Here is an 11053-nt window from a genome sequence, read left to right as displayed (position 1 = left end):
GGGGATTTGCAAGGTTTCCAGAAGAACCACCTGAGAGCAGGGAGTGTGGGGAGGGGCGATGTGAGGGTGACTGCAACGCGGCGGCGCCATTCGCTGAGACGGCCTGAGGGGGATTTGCAAGGTTTCCAGAAGAACTGCCTGAGAGCAGGGAGTGTGGGGAGGGGCAATGTGAGGGTGACTGCAACGCGGTGGCGCCATTCGCTGAGACAGCGTGGAGGAGAGGGTGTGGGGATGGGGACAAGGGCATCACAGGCCGGGACATGAGCATGGAGCCCGGAGGTCAGGCTGTGGGGGAGGAACCTGCAGGGAGGTGGCAGGACTGAAGAGCTGGAGCTTTGCAGACTGCTGGGCTCTGAGAGTCCTCCCTTCAAAAGGGATGGTCTGTTTGCTCTGCAGTCACAATTATGACCAAAGCCTCACGCCCTTTAAGTAAAAAAATGCCAGGTCTAGATTGGCATCGAGCAGCCCGTCCTCCTCCTCTCGGGGCGTCTGGCTGCGTGATGCTCAAGAAGGAATCGATCTGTCAGCTCCCTCTCGCCACACCCGCCTCGCGTGGCGGGGACCATTCACGCACAACAAGGCCGAGCGGGCCAGCTCGCTGCCCAGCCGAGAGCGGCAGCGTCAGCTGATGTTTACCGAGCACTCGGGCTGAAAATCATTACTCAGGAACCAGCAATGTGGTCCCCATTAGCGGAGCGTTTGTTTCCATAGAAGGTCAGGGCGAGAAGGGGCCCTTCAGCCTCCCCTCCAGGCTCTCACTTTACTACGGAGAGGAAAGTAGAATTCACGGCGAGGTGGGGACCTGCATTCCAGCCGGTTTCGCGTCGTTGTCCAAAGGAAAGGATAGTCTTGTTGTGGGCTGGAAAATGGACCACGTATTTGTTGCCCCAATGGAGGCACAGAACCGGCAAGCGTTGTATCCTATGCGTACTGTCAAGCGCTAGGAAAAATGCCGTAAACACGGAACGATCTGGTTCCTGACGATCGCCCCGGACCCACAGACACATGGAGTGCAGATGTCCTGGGAACCCGTGGAGCGAGTTCTCCAACGCTGAGGTCTTTAATTAAGCAGGTGTTTGGGAAGTAGGCCCTGTGTAGCTTCCAGCCTTGGCCGGGCTTGTCTCGCCGAAAAAATGGCCCCGGCCCAGCTCAGCAGCAGGCCCGAGACTGGCTTCAAGCGGAGACGTAGGAATGTGCCATTGTTATGTTCTTCTTGCTTATCAAGCCCCATTAGCTGGAGCGAGGAAGGAACCAAATCGGGCTGGGAAAACATGTTGTTTCACTGGGTAAAAATTTACTACCAAGGAAATGATTGGTGCCGCGTCCAAAAAAGGCCCCGTGGAGGCCTTTGGGAAGGTGTAGCTGTCCGCATTCTCGGGGACGTTTCTCCCAGTGGCGCCCAGTGGGAATGTTTCCTCTTGGCAGACGGCAGAGACGTTCAGCTGAGGTTGTGGACACGGGCTCGCAAAGTCAGCCCTTTGCTGTTCACAGGGGAAGAGGAGACACAGGAAGAGGCAAGAATCAGACTGTGCAGAGGGTGATCATGTTCGGCTGTGGAATTCAGTCGGACACCCATGCGCCTGGTCGGGCTTTCGGATCAGACCCCCGTGGGACCAGAGATGGACCCAGAGATGCCGCAGTGCAGCGGGGACCCCGAGACCCCGGGAGGGAACGCTTCGGCCTTTGTGCACGTCTTGTCCCAACCTCCTGACACGTGTCTGGGCTTGGGGGGGGAGACGGCTCTGGCTCTGGTTGAACCACAGAGCGGATCACGCCTGTCATTATGGTGTCTTTGGTGAATTGCAGAACAGAGCCTGCAGGAGGCGGCAGCCATGCTGCCCCAATCTCTCACGGCTTCTAGAGACAGCCCCGCGCCAGGGAAGGGGACACAGTTTCCCGGCCACCTACTGTGTGCCAGGCAGTGGTGGTGGGACCGGTGGACACATTCATGGATGACCTCTCGGGGCAGCCACTGAGGCAGGCCGCCCGCTCCCTTTTGCAGGACACCTGAGAGGTCAGAGGGAATGATGCTTGGAGTGCGCAGGTACTACGTGCCGGAGCCTGGCCGCACGCCGGTGGACACATTCATGGATGACCTCTCGGGGCAGCCGCTGAGGCAGGCCGCCCGCTCCCTTTTGCAGGGCACCTGAGAGGTCAGAGGGAATGTTGCTCGGGAATGCGTAGGTACTACGTGCCGGAGCCTGGCCGCACACCCAGCTCTGCCTGCCCCCCAAGTTCTGATGTTTTTCCCCACCGTCCTTTCTGGGGAGACTCAGCCCTTTGTTTGTTTTCCCTCTTGTGCTTTGGTGCTGGGCTCATGGCCTAGGAAGTGTGCTCCCTGCGGGCATGAAGGAGCCACTAGTTCTTGCTTGGTTGTGTTTTTCCTTACAGTTTTTGAAGGACACTTTATTTCGATTAGAATTGGTGTTAGGAAAGCAGTTTAAGTGTTTTCCTTTCAACGTATAGGAGTAAATGATGAAATATACATTCAGATGTACATATACACGTTCAAATACAATGAACAGCTGGCATACAGACACAGAGGAGTTATAGCCCAAGATATTTACGTCAGCACGTTAATTGCTCCACCTCCCTGTGGAGATGAGGATACAACAACCTGCGAGTTAGCACTGGGATTGTCCTCGGAGCCCTCAGTTTCACACGGGACAGAGACGTGGGTTGTATGCTGTGTTCTCAGAACCCGCCCACTCCAGGAAGGACATGGGACGTGGTACCGCGAGGTCCCGAGAGTTCATCCGACAGACGGCTGCCCGTCACCGCTCGCTTCCCTCAGGCGCCTGCTGCGAGGTGTGTCTGTGGCCCGCGGCCCGCCCGCCTGCCCCTCGAGTCAGCCTGGGAGACCCCCCGTTGGTTGTCCCAGGTTGCTGGGTGGTGTGTCCTCATGACCGGAGGCCGGTCCCTCCATCTGGTGCCTCCGTGAGGCCGAGACTGGACTGGAAGGCCATTCTTTATTCACCCGCCTTCGCGCACCTGCCCGCGTGAAGCTGCTGTCTGGAGGGGACATGAGACCCAGCCAGTGGCATGAACCCTGGGCGTGTCCCTGATGGACGGCCCGCTATCCCACGGCCTCCTGGGCCATCAGGGATGCGGTGGGCTGTGTCGATGACTAAGTCAGCAGTTGCTTTCCCTGAAGGGACGTCGGCACAGGATGACAGTTCAGACACAGCCGCGTGGGCCAGCAGAGCTGGGCTGCTCACGCCCGGGAGGATTCGTTCCTGGGCGGGTGCCGTGCTGGGCGCTCGCAGCTGCAGGTTCTGGAGGAGTCAGCAGGCTCCTTCCTCCAGCGGCCAGGGTGCTGGTCACCCGGACGGCGGGTGGAGGATGCCCACCTGGGGAGAGAGGGGCCACAGTTGCCGTGGTGCAATCCTCCACGTGCCCAGGCAGCTGCCCAGGCGGAGCTCTGGGGAGGGAGCAGGGAGCGGGCAGAAGGGCTCTCAGCAAAGGCTGCTTTGGGGACTAGTCCAGATGGAGGGACTGTGCTGGATGCCAGCTCTCCCGGGTGACCTGGAGGTTTGGGAGGACACACACACACACACACACACACACACACACACACTAGAGCATGAAGACTAAGAGAGAGCCGGACTGAACAGATGCCTGAATGAACCCAGCAGCTTTTCTCTTAGGAGCCTCTTCCTAAATATCACACAAGAAGGAAAGGAAGCAGCGGGCGCCCGAGGCTAACGACACCTACTCAGGTTGCCGTCCTAAATATCACACAAGAAGGAAAGGAAGCAGCGGGCCACGCGCGCCCCAGGCTAACGACACCTACTCAGGTTGCCGCAGGGCGTGCTTTTCCACCGTGCAGAGCGGACGCTTTGCCAAAGAATGTCCTTGGAGTGATGCGTCGTATTTTTTCTTCTGTTATTGAAGTCGAATGTATTGAATGTAAGCAGTTCAGCTGTGAGCTGGAATGTGTGGTGGGCCCTCCAGCCCCGCGTGGAGCCCTCCGCGTGGCCGCCTCCAGGGTGTGTGGCGGACGGTGGTTTTCGGCGGGGCTGGTTGTGTTTCCTGTCCACAACCCAGAACGGGCTTGGTAGCAAGCTGTCTGGGACACATCTGTCCGGGGTCTAGACTAGAGGCATTCATGTTTGCAGTTCCTGCGTTCATTCATCCTCGCACCAAACAGTTACTGAGCACTTACTATGGACACAGCGTCATACCACGTGTGTTCTGAGGATACAAAGATGGGATGCACCCTCCACCCAAAACTCCAGGGCAAGCATGTCAAACTCACGGCCGGTGGGCCGCATTTAATGAGGCATGTGGCCCGCCGACCGCGAGTTTGACATGCTTGCTCCAGGCACTTCAGCTCTCAAAATACATTTATATTGACAGTCCATTCAATCAGGTAGCGAACGTTACAAATTAGTTCCTTGAGCATACATCAACAGGAATGAGTTAATTCTTTAACTTGGTAAAAATGGGAGAGTTTTTTTTAAAAAAATGAACTTTAAAGATTGTGTGTCTTGGTGGGATTGCCTTGCCTGTGCCTGTGCCTGTGTGGCCGTGCATGTACACACGTACACACACACACACACATGCACTCATAGGCTCACACACACACACACACACACACACACACGTGCACTCCTAGGCCCCCGCCTGCCCTTCTGAGCCAGTCGGGTCCACTTGCAAGTGTTTGGTCTTCCCTGTGGGGCCCCGCGGGCACGTGGCGTGCGTGTGAGCTACACAGACAGACCGAGCCTTGGGAACTCGCGGTCACCAAGGCTCTCTCATGGCTCTGCTCGCCTTGGGTCTCCCTCACCCCGCATTGCCCTCCAGGCAGGAAAAAGAGCACGAATTCCTAAGGCAGCGTTGTTCCCAGGGTACAGTTGCCATCCATCACTCCCCTCCGGAAAAATGTAAATATGCTCTGGCCGATAGTGGCATTATTTATTATCCTAGCTTCAGCGTGGATGTGAGCAGGCCCGGCTGCTGGCCAAGCCTTGTTCACGGTTCCCCTGGGAGGCTCGGCTAGGTGGGCAGAGCTGGGGGGGCGGGGGGCGGGGTGAGGCGGCAGGAGCTCCTGCAGCTGAGAACTGGGCTGGTCCTCGCCACCAAGGCTGGAGCGGAGGCGGCCCCCACCTTGGAACCAGCTTCTTGGAGTCTGTCCATGTCTAGAGACTGAAGGCTGGCTCCATTCGGGGCCCAGACACACGGTTCCTGGCGGGTGGGAACTGATCGGTTTCTTGGTGTTTGACTTGTCGTGGGAGGTGGATTGTGCTGGTGTCACTGGAACCCAAGACACCGTGGCTCGCCTGGCTGAACGTTTCCCTGAATCAGTCACGCTTGCTCCCTGAGCGCGCAGTGGAACAGGCCTGTCACGGAAGACCCCTGTCCTTGGGGAGCTTCCACTGAGGGGCCCCCGGTGCCCCCCACTCCCACCACAGTCTGCAATAGGCAACATTCAGAGGCAGACAATTCTCTTGGAGAGGCAGGAAAAGGCAGCAACAGCTCAGTGTGGTCCCCCTGCCAGGTGCGTCAGCTCCCTCCCCTCCTGACCCTGCCAGGCCCCTGGCGGAATGGCCTGTTATCCTGCACGGGGTGGGCTTGGAGTCAGGGCCCCTCCTGACCCTGCCAGGCCCCTGGCGGAATGGCCTCTGTTATCCTGCACGGGGTGGGCCTGGGCTGAGCTCTCGGCTGGGCTTGTGAGCTCCTCCTGATGGGGATGATGAGCCCACCGGCAGGGCGAGTGTGAGAATAAACACACTAACATCTGTGCGAGCCCAGGCACACTGCACAGCCCAGCCAACTGCCGCTTCCAGTGTTATTTCCAACTGTGCGATGGCCGCTGGGGGAGGCGGGAGGAACTGCAGTGATCAGGGGACAGAAGGCACAGACAGGCCAGGGCAGGACGGGCAGGAGGAAAGACGTTGGGGTGAGGCCAGGCGGAGCCAGGGCTTGAGGTCAGAGTGAGAGGGCGGGGTCAGGAGGTCCCGTTACAGGATCTGAATGCTCTCCCTAAAACACAGCGTGGGAGACGGGAAAGAAGGGTTCCTTTCAGTTGAAACAGTTTTGAGGCTGAATGTGTCCACCGGGTGTCCTGAGAAATATGACTGTGACTGCAGCTTGGTCTTTATGCTTCGAGGCTCTCAATGAAGACGGGACTGCCTTAGACACAAGTGACTACAGACAGCCAGCCAGACGGCGATGGGTATGAAACAGTGTAGACAAGCCTGGTGTGGGCAGAGGGCACAGAGGTCAACCGCAGGAGAGGAGGGAGCACTGGGGGCTCCATGAAGCATCGTGAAGGGTCAGGAACCTCAGATGGAAAGATGCTCATGGACAGATCCAATCCAGTGACTCGATTCCAAGCTTCCTCTGACAGAGAGCCTTTCTTTTCTTCTCTTATGTCCTCAGAGGTATCATAGCTCCATGCACACAGTAGAGACCCCAAAAGACCCCCACATAACAGGTGAAAGGAGAAGCCGAAAAAAAATGCATTTCTAAATCCAGTAATGGTTATTGTCAAGGTGACCTGCTTGCAGAAAATGATGGACGAGGGTGGCAGAAAAGAGCCATGGATGTGTGTTCCTTTCTTGGCCATTTCCCTTGGTGGATTTCTGGGCAGCAGACTAGCTCCACGAAAGGCCAGTGTCTCCCAGTGGCACCCATCTGGAGGTGGCCCCATCTTTTTGGGTAGAACCCAGGAATGTGATCAACTGCCCCCCAGCCAGACAAGCAAGCAGCTGGCACCTCTGGTGGCACCAGGGCCCTACACAGATGGAGGTAACATTCTTCGGAATCTGTTTGTGTTATAGATGTGGACGAGTGTGCAACGGATTCCCACCAGTGCAACCCCACCCAGATTTGCATCAACACCGAAGGAGGGTACACCTGCTCCTGCACCGACGGCTACTGGCTCCTGGAAGGCCAGTGCTTAGGTAACAGCTCTTGGGGGCTCACGGGGACTCTTGGAAGTGAATGGTTGCCAGGGTCACTGTGAAATGGGCATCGCTGGGTGTGGGCCTTTGCAGGGGGTGGGGGTGGGGGGAGGTACAAGGCTATGAGCTTACATGTTTCAGTACCACTGTGTTTCTTCTTATTGTTGTTAATCCTCACCAGAGGATATTTTCCCATTTATTTTTACAGAGAATAGAAGGGAGGGAGGCAGAGGGAAGGAGGAAAGGAGAGAGAGAGAGAGAAAAGCATTGATGTGTGAGAGACACATTGATTGGTTGCCTCCTGCATGCTCTGACTGGGGCCAGGGAATGAACCCGCAACCAAGGTAAGTGCCCTTGAGCAGGAATTGAACCTGCGACCCTTCGGTGTGCAGGCCACCACTCTAACCACGAGCACACCAGCCAGGGCCACACCACCTTTTGAAATCAGTTGTCACCATCTCCGCCATGTCAGCGTCTGAATTTTTTAATTTACTTGAAAGGCTCCTGTTTGATTTTACCTACAGCTTCTTCCCGCCTTCAAGACGTTTATGTCCAAGGCAGGAAAGGGTGGAGGAGAGAGTTAACCTGTCCTAGTTAGAAATCATACTAAGAGAAGGGCACACTTTGCTTAGCCACAGGCAGGTTCCAGCTCTCCCGCGTGGGGCAGGAGATCCTGCGCGAACCCCATCTCCGCCCCACACCCCATCATGCCCACCCCACTGGTTGGTCTTTCTTTTTACTGTTAAGGAGCCAGCCGCCCCAATTGAGAATTTCGTTGCTTGCAGTTGGCATCTGCTCTATGGTCTCTCTGTTTATTTTCACTGGAGGGTTATTTTCCTTTCTTTCCCTGTAGTTTTCGGTCTCGCCAAGTGAATGAATTCATAGCCATCTCTCGCTGTCAGTTCAATTTCTATTCTGGGGTGTGATTTCTATGCTGTTTCCTTGGAGAAGCCCTGCCAGGTTCAATTCTCCGAGACACCGTCCTGTTGCCCCAAAGTCAGCCCTGGAGGAGCCGAGAAACAAACCCACACGACATCATGGAAACAAAAAAAGAAGGTTCTTTTTTCCAAGTCTCTCTCCATCGAGACTGCGTTTAGGTCGGCCCCAGGGCCCTGTCTGCGGCCTCCTGGGGGCCCGATAAGCCAGCCTAGACTTGGCGCGGTTCCCCTTTCCAGACATGCACCAGAGAGCTGGCCGCACACGGCATGTGTGAATGTGATGGTCGCTGTGCGTTTTAACCAACCTCCGCTATTATGGAAAATTTGATGCCGCTGCTTTGAACATAAGCACATCATTGTGAGTTGTTTGTGCAGGAACTTAATATGTAGAATTTCGGAGCTGGAAGGGACGTTCGATATTATGTCATTCAACTTCTATGCAGTTGGAAACTGAGACTCAAACGCGGAGGGACATTTTGGACAAAGTGTATTCGGTCTAAAACCCACCTCCTGTTCTTCAGTCCAGTTACTTTCCGCCACCAGGGGGCGCAAGAGAGGATCGGGTGGCGGGGACACACAGGCTGGACTGATGATACAGAGGAAACCCCTCTGATCTGAGGGTGGCCAGACACTGGGACATTCCTCTACCTGGGAGGGTGGTTCCTGGCCCCCGAGTGTGCAGCTTTGGGAGGGGCTCCTGGAGGCCTGACAGGTTTGCCTGGTGCCACATGCACTTCACATCCTAATTGTGGCTGAACGCTTGCCACCCTCAGGCCAAACTTTTTTCTTTCTCTTTAAAGACACAAGTTCCATAGCCTTGTCCCCCACCCCTTCTGTGCACCTTTGGGAGGCACTGCTTTTGGAGAAAAAGGAGGGGCTGGGGGCTGCCTTTCCTCCAAGGTCCCCTAGGAAGTCTTCTCCTTTCCCTGCTGCCTCCTGTCCTTGGTGATGTGTCCAACTGCACCCTGGGAAGAGGTGGGCCGGCCACTGCACAAGTCACTGTGCTTTCTAAGCAGGAGCTGCCAGGCACCCAGTGGGCAGTGGGGTGTGCCAGGGTAGAGGTAGCTGGGACTCAGAGGTCAAACAGAAGCACAAGGGCAGGGCATAGACTCTAGGAAGGTTAGACAACAGGTGAGGTGTAAGTGGGGTGCTTTCTGGCAGCAGGTGGTAGGAACTAGGCACAGGGACTGCGGTTCTGAGCTGGCCTCTGGAGAGCCGGATGGACCCTGGGAACCAGGTGCCCGGGAGAGATGTGGTTCGTTTAGGGCAGTGGTTCTCAACCTTGGCTGCACATTAGAATCACCTGGGAATCTTTTTAAAATCCTGATTTCTGGGCCTCATCCTCCGGAAATTCTGTTTCTTGGTTATGGGGTGGGGCCACAACATTAGTAACAAAGAAACAGAATTTCCGGAGGATGAGGCCCAGAAATCAGGATTTTAAAAAGATTCCCAGGCGATTCTAATGTGCAGCCAAGGTTGAGAACCACTGGTTTAGGGGGAAGTGGAGATGAGATAAGAACCAGTTACAGCTACAGTCAGATCAATCGGTCACAGCAGGTGCTTGTATAGGTGAGGACTCTGTCTCCACCTGTAGGCTTCATTCAAGACATCCTATCTCACAGGAGTCAATTTTCCAGCCCATCAACTTGGGGGGTTGAGAAGTGCTTCCCCAGGGACACCAGGCTCCCCATGGACTGGTCCATGTTGGCAGGGAGGTCAGACTGCCTACTCTGCTTAAAGGATCCATTCATGCGCAGAGCGGCTTGCTCAGGAAAGACCAGCCGTGGCTTGGAAAAGGTGTGTTTAGCCAGAGTTGTATGTCCGCTCTAGTGCAAGGAGGAGATCCCCGGTGAGCTCCGGAGTCCTGGTGTTACTGGATCCGTGGGTCTCCAGACCATAGTGCGACCAGCTCGTCCTCCCCCACACTTGTTCTTGTTCCTGACACCTGGGCATAGTCATTGTTGATGGAGCTGGTGAGGAGTCTATTGGAGCGAGGCTATAGATTCTCCTTATACTTTGAGCTAATATGTCCCACTTAAACCACTTTAATGTGGATAAAATCTTAGAGGCCATCTTGCCCACTCTAAGCAAAATCTTCCTCTACAACTTTCAAGATAGGGTCAGGTGTTCATGGGACCAAGATGGGCCGGGGAGGATAATAGGGAGATCGAGCCTTGGAATCCAGAGAGTGTCACCAGCCCTGACACTTAGTAGGTACGGTCTTCACGTCGGTTCTCCTTGGCTTCCCTTCGAGATCTCTCGGCAGAAGAGATGGGGGGCATTGCGATGGAGAAGAAATGTCTTACCTTTCGTGTTTCTGTTTCCAGACATTGATGAATGTCGCTATGGCTATTGCCAGCAGCTGTGTGCGAATGTTCCTGGATCCTATTCCTGTACTTGCAACCCTGGTTTTACCCTCAACGAGGATGGAAGGTCTTGCCAAGGTACGCGACGTGAACGGTAACTCGAACACGCCGTGAAACACGAGAGGCTGTCTTCTGCCGAGCCTGACAGCTCCTGCGGGTGGGAGAGGCCGCGCTGTTAAAGCCCTTGTCCGCCCAGTGTCACTGCCCGAGCATCTCCTTGCTTACGGAAACCCGAGACCTGAACGGAGGTTGCATGATGCATGTCAAGGAGCGCTCTGGGCTTTGCTGGCGTGAGAAGCTCAGCCATCCGTCAGCTGGGAGCTACGGTTTCATGGGCTGGCTTCTCTGTCTGCTGTCCAGCAGCAAGCAGCCTCGCCGGCTTTCTTGGCTCATCAGAAACGTTCTTGCGTATCCTGTAGCCTCAATCCAATTCCTGGGCCAAAGTGGGGTGGTCGGAAAGAACGCCTGACCCGACCCTTGATGAATGGCGAAATAAACACGCACACTCCGTGCAGGGGTTTCGTGGGCAATTTCGATGCCTCGTGTTACAGTTTCCCCTTCAGCCCACGCCAGGAGGGCCTGTTACTTAGCAAAGAGTCTGGTGGCGGCGGTCACGTCCCCTACCACTCAGCATTCCTCACAGAAACGGGACGAAACAGAGGCATTTTCTGGTTTTCACATGATCGCTTCGAGCACTGATAAGTAAGAAAAACAATCTCCGTGCCTATTGTGGTTTCCATCTGCCGGTTTCTCCCGCTCAGGAAATGAATGGGGGACTTAAGATTCGAGGAATTAGTGCAGGTCCCGCCTGGCCTGGCCGCCGGCTCCCTGCCCGCCCCAG

General features: G+C 55.7%; 1 protein-coding gene across 2 annotated transcripts in view; it reads left to right on the top strand.

Moving 5' to 3' along the window:
- Nucleotides 1–11053, top strand: part of FBLN5 (fibulin 5) — a 71356-nt gene that overhangs the window by 42037 nt on the left and 18266 nt on the right. For both annotated transcript variants that reach the window (XM_005871199.2, XM_005871198.2), the window contains exons 5-6: nucleotides 6786–6908; nucleotides 10174–10290. In XM_005871199.2, coding sequence (XP_005871261.1) covers nucleotides 6786–6908; nucleotides 10174–10290 — 240 coding nt within the window. The remainder of the gene's footprint in view (nucleotides 1–6785; nucleotides 6909–10173; nucleotides 10291–11053) is intronic.

This window comes from Myotis brandtii, unplaced genomic scaffold (genome assembly GCF_000412655.1).
Source record: "Myotis brandtii unplaced genomic scaffold, ASM41265v1 scaffold332, whole genome shotgun sequence".
NCBI lineage: Eukaryota > Metazoa > Chordata > Mammalia > Chiroptera > Vespertilionidae > Myotis > Myotis brandtii.
This window is presented reverse-complemented; position numbering and strand designations above follow the sequence as displayed.